The sequence below is a fragment of the Solanum stenotomum genome, chromosome 7 (assembly GCF_019186545.1).
Source record: "Solanum stenotomum isolate F172 chromosome 7, ASM1918654v1, whole genome shotgun sequence".
In the NCBI taxonomy this organism is placed as follows: Eukaryota; Viridiplantae; Streptophyta; class Magnoliopsida; order Solanales; family Solanaceae; genus Solanum; species Solanum stenotomum.
Genome location: NC_064288.1, coordinates 4,706,303 through 4,727,854, shown reverse-complemented (window position 1 = coordinate 4,727,854; position 21,552 = coordinate 4,706,303). Strand labels below are relative to the sequence as shown.

General features: G+C 35.2%; 1 protein-coding gene and 2 pseudogenes across 1 annotated transcript; all 3 read left to right on the top strand.

Annotated features, from left to right (window-relative positions):
* The first annotated feature begins 1,907 nt into the window (after window positions 1–1,907).
* LOC125871329 (toMV susceptible protein tm-2-like) lies at window positions 1,908–4,696 on the top strand (annotated as a pseudogene).
* A 10,082-nt stretch (window positions 4,697–14,778) lies between these two features.
* Window positions 14,779–15,563, top strand: LOC125870343 (CENP-B homolog protein 2-like; annotated as a pseudogene).
* A 1,181-nt stretch (window positions 15,564–16,744) lies between these two features.
* On the top strand, window positions 16,745–21,233 carry LOC125870279 (probable myosin-binding protein 4). Its single transcript, XM_049550677.1, has 4 exons — window positions 16,745–17,006; window positions 17,154–18,501; window positions 18,649–20,377; window positions 20,834–21,233. The coding sequence occupies exons 2-3, from the start codon at window positions 17,325–17,327 to the stop codon at window positions 20,334–20,336; spliced, it is 2,865 nt and encodes a 954-aa protein (XP_049406634.1). The 5' UTR covers window positions 16,745–17,006; window positions 17,154–17,324; the 3' UTR covers window positions 20,337–20,377; window positions 20,834–21,233.
* Window positions 21,234–21,552: the final 319 nt, after the last annotated feature.

The window sequence follows — 21,552 nt, the reverse complement described above, 5'->3', positions numbered from 1 at the left end:
CAGCCTTACTAGTCAAGAAGAAAGACGGTACTTGGAGATTCTGTGTTGATTATAGGGGCCTTAATGACATCACTATTAAGGATAAGTACCCTATTCCTATAGTGGATGATCTCTTAGATGAGTTGTGTGGTGCAGTCATTTTCTCTAAGGTCGATCTCCGGGCAGGCTACCATCAAATAAGGATGAAAAGGGAGGATGTGTTCAAAACTGCTTTCAGGACTCATGCAGGACATTATGAGTTTAAGGTAATGCCATTTGGCCTTACCAATGCCCCAGCTACTTTCCAAGCCCTTATGAACCAGGTTTTCCAACCTTTTTTGCAAAAGTTTGTCTTGGTATTCTTTGATGATATACTTATATATAGCCTTACAGTAAATGATCATGTGCAACACTTGAGAGTTGTGTTCGAGACCCTCAAGAACCATTCACTCTATGCTAAGAGATCAAAGTGTTCGTTTGGCCAATCACAAGTGGAATACTTGGGGCATGTTATTACCAAGGAAGGTGTAGCTACTGATCCTCACAAAATTAAAGCCATGGTTGAGTGGCCTAGACCAAAAACACTCAAAGCTCTCAGAGGATTCCTTGGTCTTACTGGCTACTACAGAAAGTATGTTGTTCATTATGGTACTATCAGCAGACCCCTCACTGATTTGCTAAAGAAGGATGCCTTTAAATGGAATCCAGAGGCTGAACTAGCATTTGCAGCCCTTAAAACAGCTATGAGCACCACACATGTGCTTGCACTTCCTGACTATTCACAGGAGTTTGTTGTTGAAACTGATGCCAACCATGGAGGTATTGGTGCAGTACTTATGCAAAAGGGAAGACCAATTGCTTACTTTAGTAAGGTGTTAGCACCCAAGCACAGAGGCAAATCAATTTATGAGAAGGAGTACATGGCCTTGCTAAGTGTCGTGGATAAGTGGAGACACTATCTCCAGTTCAAGCATTTTGTTGTGAGGACTGACCACCATAGCTTAAAGTATTTACTGGAACAAAAGGTAACCTTGGCTATTCAGCAGAAAGGTTTAACCAAGCTGTTGGGACTTGATTACGAGGTTCAATACAAAAGAGGTGCAGAAAATAGAGTTGCGGATGCCTTGTCAAGGCAGCAAGAAGGGCTAGATCCTTTGGATGATCAAGCTACGGGGAAATTGATGGCTATAAGCAGCTGCACTCCGACTTGGATACAAGAGATTATTGGGAGCTACCAAGAGGATGCTCATGTCCATGACATTCTTACATTACTGTCAGTAGACTCTCATGGGCCCAGTTTATGGCACTATTCAGCTGGAATACTAAAGAAGAAGGGCAAGGTATATGTGGGATCTCATGGAACACTCAGGCAACAACTCATTTCCTCTTTCCATGACACTCCCGTTGGTGGTCATTCTGGTCAGTTAGGTACATTGAAAAGGCTATCACAACTTTTCTATTGGCCAAAGATGAAACTTATGGTGAATAATTATGTGTCGAGTTGTGATGTATGCCACAGGAATAAGGATGATAATGTAGCATATCCAGGGTTGTTGCAACCCCTACCTGTTCCAAATCAAGCATGGTGCCACATCAGCATGGACTTTGTGGAAGGTCTTCCCAAGTCTAAGTCGAAAGATGTCATATTAGTGGTGATTGACAGATTTACTAAGTATGCCCACTTCATAGCACTATCGCATCCCTATACCGCAGCTACTGTTGCTTCCATATTTTGGAAGAGGATACATAGCCTACATGGCACTCCTGAGTCTATTGTGACGGATAGGGACAAGGTGTTCGTGAGTAACTTTTGGAGAGCTTTATTCAACTTACTCGGCATTCAACTCCATTATAGCTCTGCCTATCACCCACAAAGTGATGGCCAAACCGAAAGGGTTAACAGATGTTTGGAAAACTACTTATGATGCATGGTGGCAAGCAGACCTAACCAGTGGAAACAATGGTTGTCAGCAGCTGAATGGTGGTATAATATTAATTTCCATACAGGGTTGAAGTGTACCCCTTTTGAAGCTCTTTATGGGTATACACCCCCTCAACTGTGTATAGGACCTCTATTGGAAAATGTGGTGCAAGCTGCTGAAGATGTGATCATGCAGAGGCAGCAATTTTTGCAATTACTTAAGGATAATTTACATGCAGCTCAAGCCAGGATGAAGTTCTTTGCTGATAATAGAAGAACTGATAGAGAATTTGCAGTGGGAGATTCAGTATACTTGAAGCTGCAACCATACAGACAAACATCGTTAGCACTAAGGAGGAACCTTAAGCTCAGCTCTAAATACTATGGTCCCTATCTGGTTATTGCTAGAATTGGTAATGTTGCTTACAAACTAGCATTACCACCTGAATCCAAAGTCCACCCTGTCTTCCATGTTTCTTTACTCAAAAAGAAAGTGGGCGATCGTGTCGTGGTTCAGTCTACTCTGCCTAACACTGGAGCGGATGGTCAGTTTATAGTGCAACCAGTTGCCATTCTGCAAAGGCAAATGGCTAAGAAAAACAATGTTGCTGCTGTCAAGGTTTTGGTTCAATGGTCAAACCTCCCTCCTGAGGATGCTACATGGGAGGACTACCAACACTTACGCACCACCTTCCCTAATTTTCATCCCAATCCTTGAGGACAAGGATCATTTGAAGGCGGAGGGTATGTTATGATCTCAACTAAATGAAAAAATGTTGCCGTTAAGAGTCAAAGTCCGGAAGGAGTATAAGTCTTAACTGAGTAAATAAAAGAATGAAGGGCCAAGATTTATTTCAGTTAATTACGCTCAAGGGACGAGATCGTGCCACGTGGACAGATGGTTATATATACACATCACAGAAGAGAGAGAAGGCTAACAGAAATCTGGTAATTCTCAACCCTTTCCTCGTGCTCTTTTCTTCCTCTCAAATTCTCTGCTCATCTCATCTCAATCTGATTCTTTCCTCTCTTCTTCTTCTTCTGCAGATCAATTCTTGAATGGAGCTCAATATTAATCTCATTTCTTTTACTAGTTAGAATTTCCCTGTTGGTTTGAGTACCATTTCTCTGTTTTGATAAATAACAGAAAATTCCCAAAAAAAGTGTTGAGTTGATTGTTTAATTTCTATGTTTGAATTTTGGTCTTGATTGAGATCATAACATTGTAATTTATTTTCTATCACTTTAAAATATATTGCAAATAAATTGGCATGCCTAGTGGGACCAAATCTGCCCTTCATCTCTTCTGTGTGGTTTGCGAGCTATTGCATAGGAGCGAAAGTTTTACCCTGTGCGCATCTAAAGGATAGTAGATGTGGGTTTCCCTTGGCATAAAAAAAAGAGAGTACTTGAGAGTATGGATCATAAAATTCAAGATGGATGTGTTAAGGTATTAGCTCTAAGTTACGATGATTTGCCTATTGCATAAAGGTCATGTTTCTTGTATTTTGGCATTTACCCCAAGGACCATGAAATTCATGCTTTTGATTTGAAAAATATGTGGATTTCTAATTAGTTGATAGTTGTAAATAGTTGTAATGGGAGAGAGGCTGAAGATTGGCGGAGGATGTCCTAATTGATTTGGTTTTTAGAAACTTGATTCAAGTTGCTAGAGGGGCATATGATGGAAGAATATTTTCAAGTTGTCGCATACATGACTTGTTACATAGTTTGTGTGTCAGATTGGAAAAGGAAAGTAACTTCTTTCACACTGAGCACAATGTGTTTGGTGATCCCGACAATATAGCTAGGCTGCGAAGGAATACATTCTACGCTAATAATGTCATGAATAAGCTCTATCGTTCAAATCCTAAGCCTAAGAAGCATCGCGCACTTTTCTGTTTCACAAAAGATTATCTCAAATGGCTCATCTTGACTTCAAATTATTGCAAGTGTTGATTGCAGTCATGCCTCAAAGAGTATATGAACATGCCACTATCACAAACAAAATTGGGAACATAAGTTGCTTATGCTATCTGAGATTGGAGGGGAAATTAGTGGAAAACTACCAAATAGTATTGTCAAGCTCAAACATCTAGAGACCCTAGATGTTAAAAAGAGATCCATTGTTGTTCATGCTGGTGTTTAAGAGTCTAAACAATTGAGACATATTTATTATAAAGGTTTCTTACAAGCATCTAATGGTTGTTTTTCTATAAGCCCATTTTGCCCAAACATGTACTCATTGCCTCCTAATAATCTACAAACACTAATGTCGATGCATGATATATTTTTTGAACCAAGATTGTTGCACCGATTGATCAATTTAAGAAAATTGAGTATAAGAGGTATCTGATTCTACCATTAAGATATTAACAACATTGAGCCCTGTGCCAATGGTATCTGGAGGTTCTGAAGCTCACATTTTCTAGTGACTGGAGTGAGAAAATAAATTTGTCGTCCACTCGTCCTATCCAAACATTGTTAAGTTGAGTTTGATGGTTTACAAAATAATGCCCTTGAACTGTGAAGCATTCCCTCCAAATCTTGTCAAGCTTACTCTTGTCGGCTTTATGATAGACCTCACCTACTGGCAGTGCTTAAGAAATTGTCCAAATTAAGAATACGGAGTTCTACAAACACACCAATGGTGAAAGCTTTCCACAACTTGAAGCTCTGCATATTCATGGACCACATGAGTTGTCTGAAGTAATGTGCATGAATGATGATGTCAATGTGCCTAAAATTAAAAAAGCTATTACTTGTAAGTCTTCGTTCACCAATGAGTCTCTCTGAACGCCGACCGACTTGAAAAGTTAAAAATATGAAAATTGTTGGGTTTTAAAAGGTGTGAATGGATGAAGAGTTGCGACTATTATGAAGAGTTGTAACTTTTATGAAAAGTTGCGACTTTTCTGAAGAGTTGTGACTTTTATGAAGAGTTGTGACTTTTATGAAAGGTTGTGACCTTTTCGAAAGATTGTGACCTTTCCAAAGGGTTGTGACCTCTCCGATAAGGCACAATAAGAACCTTTTTGCACTATCCTTTGTTTTCTATAAATTGAGAGATTTCCTCTCATTTTAAGTGAACCAATTTTCTGGACTTCTTCTTCTACTACTACTAAATCTAGTATTCTAAATGTACTTTACTGTCGCTGACACCGTGGTTTTAGGTACTGATACACCGATGAGTAAGATCGTTCTATCCTGGGAGGATATATTCCATTAACCTCGGGTACTTGAGGGGAATAATTTCATTAAGGGGACACTGTGCATCTAGTGGGCTCGATTTTCTTCTTTGAGAAAAATATTTTGTATATCGTTTCTAATTCAATTTTCTCTACTGGTTTTAATTCTCTAGTTTTGAAAATACTCTTTAAACTTTGTTATTTCTTATCAAGTTCTTCAAAGTTATTATTCAAAGTATCATAGGAATACATGATTAACACTCTTAAGGAAATTATCATATTGTTAGTGTTTCTTGTATTCTATTGATTGAGAGAAACAGATCATGGAAGTAGAAGATTAATGCACTACTTCTCTAGAATTCAGTGCTTTGATTAGCAAGGTCGAAGTAAGAATGTAACAGAAGAATTGGTGGTATTCTGATTAAAGATTACACCAGGTAACCTTCTTATTATTTATCTAAGGAGGAAAATGGTTTCCAAAAGTTAATAGTTTTGATATTTATCATGTGCATCTTTGGAAAAAGATCTGCAAACCATATGTTTTGGAATGAATTTTCCTTGGCAAATAGTGTTGCCTTTAAAATTCTTTGGTTTGCAGAATGAGAGATGCACATTTTTGTTTGATAAAATAGTATGTCAAAATGTTATACTTGGAAGACTATTTGAAAAGAAAAGCATTTCTATGTGATAATCTAAGAATATGTTTTATTCTGTTTGGGAAAAAAAAATTGTAGTTTTGTACTCTTTGTGAATTTGATTGTGTCTGATTTTTGTAAAGTAAAAACTTTTGTAGTTTTCTACTCTGGATAAATTGGACTATGCAATTGGTTTGAAGAATATGAAAACTTCACCTAATAAGTCAATGTTGTACTTTTGATTTTCTACAAACTTCATTGTTAAATAGAAACATATTGTAAAAAAAAATGTTTTTATTGTTAGTATTCTAAATACTAAGTGGCATGTCTAACTGTGATAGAAAAGAAAAAAAGACCATTGACTTAAAGTGTGTGATTTTGTGCCTGCAATAGGTGCATCTATGGAATGAACTTTGACACTAAAACTTGTCAAAGAGAATTGAAGCACTATAATTCTTTCGTAGAATAATATTTTCATAAGAGGTTTCATGCTGCCAATGGCATTTTGATAGTCTGGAAAAATATGTGGAAAAATTATTTTCAACTATTTGAAAAATATTTTTGAGATCATATTTAAAATGTGGGGGGTTCTTCGCTAATGACAAAGATAAATTAGACTGAGTGTCTAATTTAATTTTGGAGCACAAGATATGAAATTTGATGACACTTTTGTATTATGTTAGACCCACAAAATTCTTGGAGTATATTTGATATTGTGGTCGTTGAGTTTCTCTTTTGCTAGTATATTGTATGACTAGTATGAAACTACCAAATTATATGTATACTTGTTCAAAATGATTGAGTTCTTTTATGAAAAAATGTCACTTAAAATGTTGTGATTTTTCATGAAAATATATGTCTATTAAATATAACTATTTGTATAGACATGAATATTGGTGAATAGTTATTTGTCATGTTTTGTAAAAGAAGCATTTGAACTATATTGCCTTTATGAGACCCGATGAAACTATGTTTATGGGTAGTTCTATAACAATCAAATTGAAAGTTATGGAAAGGTCCTTCCGAAAAAGACATTTGACAAGGTGATGAATCTAAACAATGTTTGTATCAAACAAAATTGTAAGAAATAGGAACAAATATTTGTGAGAAAAAGCTACCTTGCGGAGAGCTTTTCAAACTCAATATTTTTATTTGTTCTTAACTGCTTGCTTGAGTCAAACTGTTTGTGACATGAACACTTGGACAAAACCTTGTAAGAAAAACCAATCTACTTAGAAGTTTTGTCTAACTTTGAGTGCAATAAATAAAAATGTCAAGTTTGTGTGGAATCTAAGTATGCTGAGCATTCTTATAAATCTATTGAAAGGAATTCTAATCCCTTAGAGTTGATTTACAGTTACATTTGTGATATGAAGTCAACACCATCTCATGGTGGGGAAAAAGTATCTCATAACTTTTATTGACAATTGCATTTGATACGGTTATATCAATTTGCTGAATGGTAAGGATGAAGCAATAGAAACGTCTAGGCAATATAAAATTGAAGTTGAAATCAGTTGGGAAAAAAAATAAAAAGTGATAGGGATGGAGAATATAAATCTCCTTTTGCAGAAATATGTTTGGAAAATGGATTTATCCATCAAACTACTGTCCTATTCACCTAAATCTAATGGAATTGCAGAATGGAAAAAAAAATTGAACTTTGAAGGAAATGATAGTTGCATTACTTATAAGTTCAGGTTTACCACAAAACTTGTGTGGAGGAACTATCCTTACTGCAAAAGGGAACAACAAAAAGTTGTCTTTTCAGAAAGAAAGCAATTTTGTTTGTTCAGGACACAATTTATTCCATATAAGAAATGGAAAGGAAGGAAATCCAGCTTGAAATATTTCAAAGTGTGGGGGTGTCTAATCAAAGTCCAAGTTCCTATTCCTAAAAGGATTAAAATAGGACCTAAGAACTGTGGACTGTAAAATTAGACTTGAGTAGTCTAGTGAAAGGTCTAAAGGACCTTGGAAAGAACAAAATGAGAATGTACTTAATAAAAAGATTCAGACGTGTAGTAAATGTCAAAGGACATCTACTACCTTCGGATATGATTTTGTAACATTTTCTATGTCTTATGTGGACTCATCCTTTTGGAAAGATGGTGTTAAAAGTGATATTGGTTCAATATTGAGAAAACCTATTGGAAGTTGGTTGATCTTCCTCCGGGAAATAAACCTTTGGGTTCAAAGTGAATCCTCAGAAGAAAAATGAAAGTCGATGGAACTGTTGACAAATTATAAATCAAGACTTTTGTCAAAGGCTTTAGACAAAAACAAGGTCTTGATCTAGTCGACACATACTCGTCAGTAACTAGAATTACATTCATTCGGATGTTAATATTACTGGTTGCGATACATGACCTCCAAATTCATCAAATGAATGTGAAAACAACTCTCTTAAATGGAGAATTGGACGAAGAAATTTACATGGAACAGCCTGAGGGTCTTGTGGTTCTTTGTAAAGAAAAGAAAGTGTGCGAACTTGTTAAGTCACTTTATGGACTAAAACAAGCATCCAAACAATGACATAAGAAATTTGACCAAACCATGTTGGCAAATGGATTTAAGAATGATGGAAGTGATAAATGTGTTTACATTAAAATCACAAGGTCATTGTGTGCTTGTATATTGATGGACATGTTGATCATCAGTAGAGACACTAATGACATAAATGATATTAAACGTATGCTAGAAAGCAAGTTTGATATGAAAGATCTTAGAGTTGCTGATGCGATCTCAGGTATAACAATCTTTAGAACTTTATAATGTTTAGCATTGCCATGGTCTCATTGCATTGAAAAGGTACTTGACTAGTTCAAATATTTGGATTTCAATATTGTCAAGACTTCAATAATTGTGAACTTTGCATTTCAAAAGAGTGATGGCGAAAGTGACTCACAATTGGATTGTGCTAGAGTATTGGGAAGTACAATGTACATCACGAAGTGTGCGCGATCAGATATAGCATGTGCTATTAATGAACTAAGTCGGTTCACGAGTGATCCCAATCGAACTCATTGGATGACAATGAAAAGAATTTTGTGGTATTTAAGAAATACTCAAAACTATGTCTTGCGTTATAACAATATCCAACAATATTAAAAGTATATAGTGATGCAAATTGGATCACTGGATCAAATGAAGTAAAATCCATGAGTGGATATGTATTTACTCTTGGTGGAGGAGCAGTCTTTTGGAAATCTTTTAAAAAGACATGTATCGCTACCTCTACAATGATCTCTGAGCTAGTGCTCTAGATAAGGCCGGTGAATAAGTTGAAAGACTCTGAAATTTCTTGATAGATATTCTTTTTTGGCCCAAACCTTTGGCATCAGTAAGCATACACTTTGATAGTCAAGATGCAATAGGTAGGGCATGGAGCATGATGTATAACAGATAGTCTCGTCATATAAGACAAGGACATAATACAGTTAGAAAACTACTTTTTAGTGAAATTATCACAATTGACTATGTTAAGTCAAAGGATAATGCGTCGGATCCACTTACAAAAAGGCCTAACTAGAGAGAAAGTGTCACGACCCGAGCCTACACCCTGGACGTGGCCGGCACTCGAAGATCATTGCTGGTCCCCAAGCGAACCCTCATCCTGGCTGACTACAAGTGGAAGACTAACTCAAGCATGCAAAAGCTAAAAATTGAATAAAATTCATGAAACTGAAATATAAAACTTTAACGCAAATGAAATACTCTAAATATAAATATAATATTCAACTCGCCATAAAATAGGCAACTTAAGTCTTTAAAACATTTAATAAAATAAATGAATAATACATACTTCTCAACTATACTGACTATCTATGAAGCCTCTAACTGATAAAGATGGAAGTCGGGACAAGACCCACAACATCCTGACTAAACTGAAAAGTAAATGAAATCCTCCGGAAACAAGGAGACTCACCATAGCTAACTCGAACTCCCGGATGTATCAACGAATCTCCTGTTGATGATCCTGAATACATGTGTCTGCATCATGAGAAGATGCAGGCCAAATGGCTCAGTACGTGGAATGTACAAGCATGTAAGAGGAATTCTAAAGCATAAACATAAGCTTGAACTTTGATAAAAAGGAAACATATTTACCTCTTTTCAAACTCACTGAACTCAACTCAACTTAAGAATAAGATACTCAACTCAACTTAAGAATAAGATACTCAACTCAAGGATTAGATACTCAACTTCAAAGATATGATATTCGACTCAATGAAGCACAAATCAACTCAAGATACTCAACTTAAGGTACTCAACTAGAAATACTCAACATAAATGGACTCATTTCAATATAAAGCAATTTTTAAAGCAAATGCAATATAAAGAAAAGTTGTTTAAAAACATGATGTCAACTCTATGTGTATGCAAGGATACAACATAACTCTGAAATGTATGTAGAAATACAAATAACTATGTATATAAAAATACAATAACTTTTGTGGGAGTTTCTCTAACCGACAACCATCACTTAAGAGCTATAGTGATGATACATCATTTTACCTCGCGCTGCCAAGGACCATCCTATACCTTGCCATCGGTATAGGACCTTACTTAACTTAGTGGATCCACTAGCTTAACTTACGTGATCATCTAAAAAGTATGACATGTTAATACCCATGATGGCTACATGGTTTTCATGGAGACTTGAGTTAATATGAACTCGCATCCTCACATCGGTGCTCAATACTACTCCAAAAATATACTTTAGCTCATGCTTTTAAAGCAACTTCTTTCTTTAGTTTGAGATAATTACTCAAAGCTTATCCCAAAGGCTCTCTTGGAATCATGTTCCCTTTTCTTGCTCAAATGTGTAAAAACATTTATAAACTCTTAGGGAATACCTAGTTCTCTTATAACTTTTGAGAAATGAACTCAACTCTTTACTCTTTGCTTAACTTGAAACTTTCAGTCTTATAACGAAGTTAAAACATTTATAAAAGACTTTACTCTTACTCTTTACTTAACTTCAAAGCTTAATTCTTAAAACAAAGTTAAAACATTTGTAAAAGACTCCTTAAAATATGGTTCATGCCGAATTAGGGACATGAATGACTCAATGCAGGGTTTTCAATAACCATAGATAGAACTCAATATTTGGAACTTAAGAACTTCAATGATACTAGTCGTACTACTCATTTAAAGAATGCTCAACTCAAAAGGTTCATGCGGAATTATAAGCATGAACTTCTTAACTCAAGAACTCAAAGATACATCTCAAAAGGGCTTAGGAACTGAACACTTAAAGGCTTAAAACTTGAAGATACCGCTTCTCTGAAAGATGCTCAACTTACGAAGTTCATGCGGAATTATGGGCATGAAACAACTCGACTCGATGATCTACAAAACAACATGGACTCATGTATACGACTCTTCTCATTCTCTTACTTACTTTCTCAAAACTTAGTTCAAAACGATAGTTGATCTCAAAGGATTCACAATTGAACTCAAAGGCTTACTTGAACTTTACTATTAACTCTCTCTTGAATGTGAATTATGAATTCAAGAGTTTTGGTTCATGATATGAAGGATCTCATGATGACAAATTAGATTCATGAATACATTCTCTTCATTCTCATACTCACTTGCTCGAGTCTTAAAACAAGTTACTAGTAATTGTAGAAGACTCCTCAAAAAGACTCTAAGGGACCTTATCAAAAAGGTTTGAAACAACTCTCAAACTTGACTCTCAACTCTACCTTGAATTTGATTTATGAATTCAAGGTTATGATCATGTTAGGAATGATTTTAGGTGCTTAGAAGTAGCTTAGGGTAGTTAGAATCGAAATGGAGTGAAGGTGCACTTTAAACGAACTCAAACGAGGCAACCGACGACAAACTGGATGGGGCAGGCGACCCTGGCGCTATGGGTGGCGCAGGGTGCCAGCCCCTAAACTTCAGAGGTGGGTTTGGGGCGCTCTGGCAGGCGCATCGCGCCAAGCCCCAACCCAGAAAATTCAACAAGTTTATTTTCTCGTTTTCTCACCCTATTTCGCCTAGAATCGAATGGTTTCTTCCCCAATCACTTAGAATTGATTTCTTAACATAAGTACACTCTAATCTACTCAATACATCCCTTAAAACACTCATTTTGATCTCAAGAAATCATCAAAAACCCAACACAACAAGATTTAGAATGAACTTCAAGAACACCTATCAAGAACTCATCAAAAATTCAAATCTTTCAACTTCAAGAATGAAATTTGCGTTGAAAATAACATGTTTGGCGTGTGGGTGAACAAACCCAACACTATGGAAGCTTACATACCTCTTAGGGATCAAACCCATGGCGAAAATCTGCTACAATACACAAAAATCTCGACAAACGCTTGATCCTCTCCTCTTTTCTCTTCTTCTTTTCTCTCAACTAAAACCCTAGGCGTAAACTAGGATTATAAAACTGAACCTAATAGGATTAGACCCTTAAAATATTACTAAAAACGAATTAAATCTGATTGGGTAAGGAAAAGATCAAAATACCCCTCCAAAATTCGGTTTTGACTTTCTTTAACTAGCAACCTAACTTCAAAAGTCCATATCTCACTCATCCAACCTCGTAGCATAACTTGCAAAATTTCAGATTTTGCTATTTCTAATTTAATTCTTTTTGGAACTCAAGGTGCTATATCTAGTGACCTTAACAGTTAAGAAATTTTAATTCCTCTGTAAAATCTCACTCACTACGATGAACGGTTTGAGTCGTAGTTCGAATTTTTTTTTGGGATGTTACAGAAAGTTGAAAGATCATTTAAGGGAATGGGTTTACGGCTTAGGACAAGTCATCATGACGGTAACTCTACCTAGCAGACTGGAGATCCCAAGAGCTAGGTTCAAGGAGAAAAACAAAGTAGTGACTGACGGTTCGACATTGTCAACCAACTCAATCAATTCTCATGATGAAGACAATGCTCAGGAACAAGGATACAACATTAAGGCTTGTTAATGAGTTAATAAAGCTTCAAGTTTTTAATGATTTGCTAAGTTTAGCAAATTTGACCAAATAGTGTATCTATGCGATAACACGGTTAGAAATCACCTATGTGAGTGTGAAGTGTAAGCCGCTTCAAAGAGGATGATTGTCAAAAGCCCATCTCTCTATACACTCATGAAACCAAGAGTTGTTCATAGCTAAAATGGACACAATCGTAAGAACCATGAACGGTAAAGGGTTGATTGTGTGACATATGGTTGTCTAGGTATACACCAAAGATTGACGATTCAAAGATATCAAATCTACCGATTGACCGAGTATATCCGACATATGTTCACTACGGAAAATTCAAAGGGAAACTTACTTATCCAGATACAATTAATTCTTGTTTGTAAAGTACACATACTTGTCTGTTTCTTTGTCTTGGAGTCATTCCCCATTCATGCGGGGGGATTGTTGGGTTTTAAAATGTGTGAATGGAAAATGAAGAGTTGCGACTTTTATGAAGAGTTGTGACTTTTATGAAGAGTTGTGACTTTTCTGAAGAGTTGTGACTTTTATGAAAAGTTGTGACTTTTATGAAAGGTTGTGACCTTTCCGAAAGATTGTGACTTTTCCAAAGGGTTGTGACCTTTCCGATAAGGCACAATAAGAACATTTTCACACTACCCGTTGTTTTCTATAAATTGAGGGATTTCCTCTCATTTTAAGTGAACCAACTTTCTGGACTTCTTCTACTACTACTAAATCTAGTATTCTAAGTGTACTTTACTGCCGTTGAGTGGTTCGCTGGCACCGTGGTTTTAGGTACCGATACACCGATAAGTAAAATCGTTCTACCTTGGGAGGATATATTTCATTAACCTCGGGTACTTCAGGGGAATAATTTCTTTAAGGGGACACTGCACATTCAGTGGGCTCGATTTTCTTCTTTGAGAAAAATATTTTGTATATTGTTTCTAATTTGTTTCTGATTCAATTTTCTCTACTGATTTTAAGTTTCTAGTTTTGAAAATACTCTTTACACTTTGTTGTTTCTTATCAAGTTCTTCAAAGTTTTTATTCTAAGTATAATAGGAATACAGGATGAACAACAAAAATCACAATGTGTCAACAGGTTAGTTTGCTACCATAATTATTTAAGTTTAATATCCTCGATAAGGTGATTTTTTTTAATTTGTATTAGTACTTAGTTCATAAACTAAATATTTCATGTCTAATAGTAAATTACAGGGATGCTGACTTCTGAGTTTTACAATGAAGAGTAGATCGATACATAATGTGAAGCAATACTTAAAAGGGATATATCTTTTAGAAATGTATTTGTTCTGTATAGATATAACTTAGAGATTTGTTCTGTATAGATATTACTTAATTAGAGAACAAATTCTATGCTTTAACTAACTAATATAGTGCAATAGGTTGTTTTTCTCTTAATTAGAGATCGAGTCTGAATTTAAGTATGAAATTTTTTTTGATAAGGAGCACTTCCTTTCAAATGCAGCCATATATAACACAAATTTAAATTAGTTTGACTTCAATATGAATTCCGAACGGCATGAGGAAAAAAAAACTGCAATTTGTACTAAAAGAGATTTACTTGTATTATTAGTTTTTTTTTTTAAAGTGTATGCACCTGTGGGCTGTGACTGTTCCTTGTATTATTAGCTGTCTTTTCACCACTAACATGCCTAATCTTCGCTCAAATTGTGATCCCTTCCTCCTTATTTCGAGATTTTGAATTTGAGTTCTTAATATAAAAAAATAAATCTTGTTAAAAATTTGATTTCTCATTAAATATATTTTACGCAATGTAAAATTTAATTTTAATTAGAGCCCTAATATAAATATTGAATATCACGATGAAAAACAAAATACTACAGTAAAACCTCTATAAATTAATATAGATGGGACCATGCAATTTTATTATTTTATAAAGATATTATTTAATCGATAAATTAATATTTATTAATTTAAAGAATTGTTTGAGATGTAATGAAGGTTAATTTTGATTATATCAAAATCATTGTATCTTACTAATTTATGTATCATATTTATTGATTTCACATAAAAAAAATATTGAATTTTCACTATCGTGTAAAAAAAAGAGCATGGATGACAAGTGTGCTTTTTGATTAAATATATTTGTTGGTTTGACCACCAAATGTATGGTAGAGGAGTTTTGATTATGGTAGATAATTGTCCAACCCATAATAGAAATATTGAAGGACTACAAAATGTTGAATTATTTTTCTTGCCACCCAACATGACATTCAAAATTCAACTTTGTGATGCCGTAATAATAAGAGCTTCAAAGATGTATTATCGTAACAAATTTTATCGTAGGATATTAGAAGGCTGTGAAGTGGAACAAACTGATCCAGCAAAGATTAATTTTTTGGATGCTATCAATTTTGCTATCCCTACTTGGACAACAAATGTTCAGCAAGAGACAATAGCAAATTGTTTTTGACACTGTAAAGTTTGTTCGGGGGATGCAATCTCAGAGAATTTGAATGAACCCATTTGTGAAAAACGTCGTTCATGAACTTGAGGTCATGATTAATGATCTCGGTTACCACAATAAAATGGATGTCAATAACCTGTTGGATTATCCAAGTGAAAGTGTTACATGTTCAGAGGTCCAGAGCTTAGAAGAAATTGTGGATACCATCAGAAAAAGCAATGTTGATGATGAAGTTGAAGATGATACTATAACTTTGGAACCAGCTACACGTAAGGAAACACTTATCGCATCTGAACTCTTCACAATTTTATGGTGCAGTTCGAAAAGACAAGTCGGAGCTCTTGGAAGCAATATGAAAAGTTAGAAATGAGCTTCAACTAGATTTAAATTTTAAGAAAAACAGAATACAATAGAATCATATTTCACTAAATTGTCTTAGATATATTTGTACTTTTAAAGAATTATTAATTTATGATATTAATGAGACCATATATTTATATAGGGGTTTTCTGAAATATTATCTTATTATTTTATAGAATTGGTGATTTTTTCATTAGCCCAAGTCGGGACTGAAGGAAAATATTATTTTAGAGAGATTATTAATTTATCGAGTATTAATTTATAGAGGTTTTACTGTATCTTGAACCTAGAGATGAAGTAATCAAATATATATATATTCTTCAACGAAATGCTTGAAAATGCAAAATGCTTGCACGTATGGAAAACCAGCGGCATTAGTACACAGTTTAATAATTGTACTCCAAGAAGATGTCCAAAGTGTACCCCCAACGTGATCAAGTGTAAGCATTCGGCACAATCTTCATTTTATGCATCTTATTTATAATTTAATTTAAGTAAATAAATTAAAAACAATATATATCTCTTTTCTAGTTTTATATTTCTCAAAGAGTTGCATTACGAAAAAAATGACAAAGCTACCCCTTAAATTTGAGGTACGCTTAAGATAATCTATTAAATATACTCATGAGCAGTTTTGTTCCTTTAAATTAGGTAAAAGTGAGACGTTTAATCATCGTCAAATATTTATCAAACTTTTATCGTTAATTTTTAGAAGAAAAAGAAAGATTTGATTGCAACTCACAATCGGAAGTGAAGATATGCAGTTTCAGCTACATTTTTTATTCATTATTTTTTAGTATTTTATGAGACTTTTCTAATGTTTTAGGTTAAAATATTTTTACCGACTAAATCTAATCGTTATAGGTTATTATATATTTAGCGAATATAAAGAAATATTAAGTACTTTTGAAAAACTTCAAAAAATTTAAACTACATAAATACATTGAAAAACTATTTTAAACCTACCAAAATTAAAAGACCATGTGATTATCTTGTTACATTATTGTTTCTTCTCCGAGTTGTTGAAGGTATAAATGTTACAAGTAATACACCAATAATTTTAAATCAACCAATATAATGTTAGATTAGTCGTTATCAATATTTATCTTTTAAAATTATAGAAAATATTAGTCAAGACAGCTTTATTGCAAACCACAAAAGGGAAAAAGAAAAAACAAATTGGACCAAAATTAATCAAACAGGAAAATAAAATAATTAGAAGTTGTGAGTATTTTTTTTATATTTTATTTTAAAGGGAAGAAATGCAGAATTTCAAGGATAGAGAAGTCATCGAAGCATTGCGTCTTGTTTTATGCAGACAAGTAGGAATCTGAATTTCTGTTGGTTCCAACGGTCAGTCATCCTTTGGAACCAAAGAAATTCTTTCTAAATTTTCAAAAAAAATTTCATTTTTTCGAATAATTAATCATAATGACGATGATGATGATGATTGTGGTGGTGGTTTTTATTTATTAATCTTGAAATTTGCATCTTTCGATTTCATCAAAAGGTATGATCTTGAAATTTCATTCTTGAAATTAATGTCAATTTTAATTTTCTGGGGTTTTATGTTTTCGTTTGTTCTTTCATGGGTCAATTTTAATTTTTACATTTGTGGGGCATTATTGATTTTGTTTTATGGTTTTTGGGTTTTCAGGGTGTGTTGTTAAATTGTTGATATTGATTAGAAGATTCATATAACCAACCCCAATTAGTTGCAATTGTTGTTGTTTGGGTGATTGACTAGTGCGATTAACAAGTGCTCATTGGTTTGGTGTACTGGAAATGCTAATGTGATTTGGGGGACTAAAATTTATTGTGTGGGGCAATGGCTGCCGGAGGGATTTCATCTGGTAAACAGAGAAATCCGCGGGGATTTATGACAGTCTTGTCTTCTGCGGTATGTGAATGGTTCTTGATGTTTTTGTTGTTTCTAGATGCTGCATTGGCGTATTTCATTGCTAAATTTGCGAGTTACTATGAGTTGCAAACACCGTGTATGTTGTGTTCGAGGTTTAATAATATACTTGGTGATAAGAAAAGTGGATGTTATGGAAGTCATCTTTGTAGGAACCATAAAGAGGATGTATCATTTCAAGTGTTTTGTCATATTCATGGTAATCTTGCTGATGTTCGTGCTATGTGTGAAGAATGCCTTGTATCGTTTGCTACTGAGAATATACTTATTAAAGAGTCGGATAACTTGATGATTGATAAATTGGGGAATAAGAGTTTTATACCTAGTTCTCCTGGCCCATGGAACTGTTCTTGTTGTCAGAAGACGTGGAGGGCTCGATCAAGTGCTCAAAGATTGCTCCAGCTAACTTCAGTTGGTTTTGGAGCTTCTAAGGCTAATGTCAAGCCTCCTCTACCACGGGCACCAGGTCGTAGCCGTTTCAGTCGACGTGATAGCTTTAAGAAGATCAGGGATAAAATTTCTGGGCCAGAGTCACCTAGGACAAGGACTTCTGCCCTTGACCCTTTATCACATGTAGGATATACAGAGTTGAAGATTACTTCAGATTCTGAGTCAGAAATCCAGATGTCTGATGATGAGGATGGATGTTCTGTAACTCGTGGTAAAAATGATTCTAGATCGGAAGATAATGTTCGACATGGCAAAGGTATAATGCAGAAATTAGAAACCGATCTGCCTAGCCAATCTTCTGAATCCAAGCCTTATTATCTGGATCGACCAAGGCAGCTAGCTGCCAGCTCGGGCAAAACTGTGAGTTTTCAGGCATCTGATGATTTTGTAGGGCATGGCTTAGCAGAACTTGACTGGGAAAGTCTTTCTCCTAAGACCGGTGCTTCTGTATTGCCAGAGTTCATTTCATCATATAATGTTGCCCAGGCATCCAACCCTTTAGAAGATCATCACACGTCACGAGAGAGTTTAACGTCCAATGTTTTTCTCCCTCGTATCTCAGACCTCTCTGCACTTTCGGAGCTCATATCAGTGACCAAGACACCTTCTTTATCCAGTATTAACATCCATGAGACAGGTAAGCTGATCTTTCTCTTTGATTGATGCGTCTTATACACTTGTTTGTTCTGTATATGCAAATTATATTTACCTGTAGAGTTATTCCAAGAAAAGCAGTTGAATTCCTATTTTTCATTTGCTTTGTCTTTATAAAATGATTTTGTAGATTTGACGGAAGGAAATGATGAAGGAAGCAACTTAACTGAGAAGAATAATGCAAAAGCTCCAGTTCATTTAGATGAAAGTGCTCCACCTATATCAAACCAAAAAAATCAAGCTGATATATCTGTTGTGAGTAATGGAGGGAGAAAAGTATCAGATAGGCTTGGAGAACCAAGTGCAATTACTGATTCTGCAAATGCTGGCGAAGGCATGAAGTCGCTTCCCCAACTTTCTACTTCTGTGATGGATGAATCGCAAACTGCAAGTCTTAGGAATCATGATAGACTTGGAGAAGTAAAAGCAATTAGTGATTCTGCAAATGCTGGAGAAGGTATGAAGTCGCTTCCACAACTTTCTACTTCTGTGACGGATGAATCGCAAACTGCAAGTCTTAGGAATCATGATATGCTTGGAGAAGCAAGTGCAATTAGTGTTTCTGTAAATGCTGGAGAAGGTATGAAGTCACTTCCCCAACTTTCTACTTCTGTGATGGATGAATCGCAAACTGCAAGTCTTAGGAATCATGATCATAGTGATGACCGACAAAGAATTGATGCTTCTAGCTCTGACGGGGTACATGTGGTTCAAACATCTACCATCACGGGGAGAGATGATTCTGGTAATGAATCAGCAGATGGATTCAGCGTCAGTGATATTGAGGACGAGAGTATTGTTGATAGGTTGAAACGACAGATTGAACATGATCAGAGATACATAAATTCTCTGTACAAGGAACTGGAGGAAGAAAGGAGTGCATCAGCCATTGCCACTAATCAGGCAATGGCCATGATCACTAGGTTGCAAGAGGAGAAGGCATCACTTCATATGGAGGCCTTGCAGTATTTAAGAATGATGGAAGAGCAAGCCGAGTATGATATGGAGGCACTAGAAAGGGCTAATGATCAACTTGCTGATAGGGAGAGAGAGTTGCAAGATCTGGAAGAAGAGTTATTAGAATATAAAAATAATATTCCAGATGAGTTATCAGCAGAAGATCTACAAAAGGAAAACAAAAACCTGAAAGAAGAAAATGTAAAAAATGGGAATCATAGTTTAGAACATGTCGAAAACAAGCTCAGTGGCAGTTCAGATTCGAAAACTATTAGAGTATCCAAAATCTGTGATAAACCTAGACAGTCTAATGATTCAATATGTAACTTCGAGGACGAAAAGCTATGTATTTCAAAACATCTGGAGAACTTGGAGAAAAAACTTTTTCAAATTTCTGGCAGAAAGGCCTCAGATAATGTTCCTTGTAACGGATATTCAGAAAGGGTAAAGAAAGATGTTGATAATCAAGTTAAGAAACAAAGTGATGATGGGGGAAGTATTAATTCCCAACAGGAGGAGGAGATTTCTTCATCCACGCACAATGATTTTTCTAAATCAAATGGCGGTCCCATTGACAAGCCTGCTGCTTTAGATGTGGAAAATGCTATTGTTAGTGAAAAGAAAAACCATTTAGACAATAATCATAGTAAGCTTTCCTCTCTTGGAGGTGAAGTTGATGGGGCTTCTATAGGAAATGAAATATCAGAGCTTAGTGGGAGGTTACAAGCACTTGAGGATGACTGTAAATTCCTCATGCATGCCTTTAACTCGCTCCAGAATGGACATGAAGGAATACAGCTTATTCAGGAAATAGCTCATCAGCTGCAAGAAATACGGAAAGTCGATTTTGACAAGAGATGACTATCTCTAAACTTTGAAATTTCAAGTTTTACAATGACAAGGTAAGCTTTTATTTAAATGACCAACATTCTAGTAATCCTGATCTTGATGTGCAAAGATTCTTTTCTACATTTATTATCGAATATTATGCTGAGGGATAAGGATTTAGTGATAATATTTTCAATGACGACTTCTTATACGATTGTAACACTCATTAAACTTGAAATCAAATACTATATTTGTTACTCAAAATACAAAACAAAAAGTGAGGTTCCTAGTAATGCAGAGTTGGAAGCCTGTAGTTGGATTGAAGCCATCTTACTATGTTTACTTTCAATATAGTTCAATAGCTGGATAAACATGAAGAGCTAAGATAGATGCTTCGACTGTAAATGGCCCTTGGACTTTACATCCTATTTCACTTGAAGATGTTGTTGTTTTATGTTTTTGTCCTCATGATCTATGGATATGTACCTATTATTCTATTTTGATTAATTTTTTACCTCCTTTGTGGGAAGATTTTCCGGCTGAAACTTTCAAAGAGATGCATGCCAGAATGGAAGCTGTAGTGAGAAGCCCAGCTGCATCATTATTTACAGCTTATAGTTGGAAGGGAGAAGCTCATGACACCAAAGAAATAGTTTTGATGATCGAGAATTGGTCTAAAGTACTGCTTTTCAGGTCTTCTTGTCCTCTTAAATTGGTTTTGTTGAAAAGTTACAGCTCATCCTTTTGTTTTTGTTTCATTTTCCTGGTTTTGGGTCCTTTTTTCACAATTTTGTTAGTCGTTAATGTGATCGTGTGGTGCGAAATTTTGGTGTAATGTGTGTATATCTTTTTCAAGGTTGGGCTTTGTTGCCAGATTTCACAACTGTAAATGCAGATAGGTTCTTCAAAGGACTTCCAAATTTGCTTCTACTGCTGATTGCCTTTCTGTTGTGTTTCTTTCCTTTGTTTTTGCCTCTTTTAGCCTATGTTGTTCGTTCAGACTCTTCAAAAATGTCAACGACTACGTGTCGAATTCTCCAAAAGGAGTGTTTTTTTGGAGAATCCGACACAAGTGAGACATTGAAAGTAAAGAGTCCGCACGACTTAGCTGTTAGCCAAGGTTTAATCTTATGATTCTCCATAATACAACTAGGGTGGGAGGAATATAATCTGACCCTCAAGAAAAATATTGGCGTTATTGTATCAATTTTAGCTAAAGAAAACTGCTGTATACTAGGCCAATGTGATA

What these genes read in the sequence shown, in the direction of transcription:
- LOC125870279 (XM_049550677.1), top strand. Translation starts at nt 17,325, where the DNA reads ATGGCTGCCGGAGGGATTTCATCTGGTAAACAGAGAAATCCGCGGGGA. An exon ending in TATTAACATCCATGAGACAG is followed by an intron (nt 18,502 to 18,648) that starts GTAAGCTGATCT and finishes ATGATTTTGTAG; the next exon opens with ATTTGACGGAAGGAAATGAT.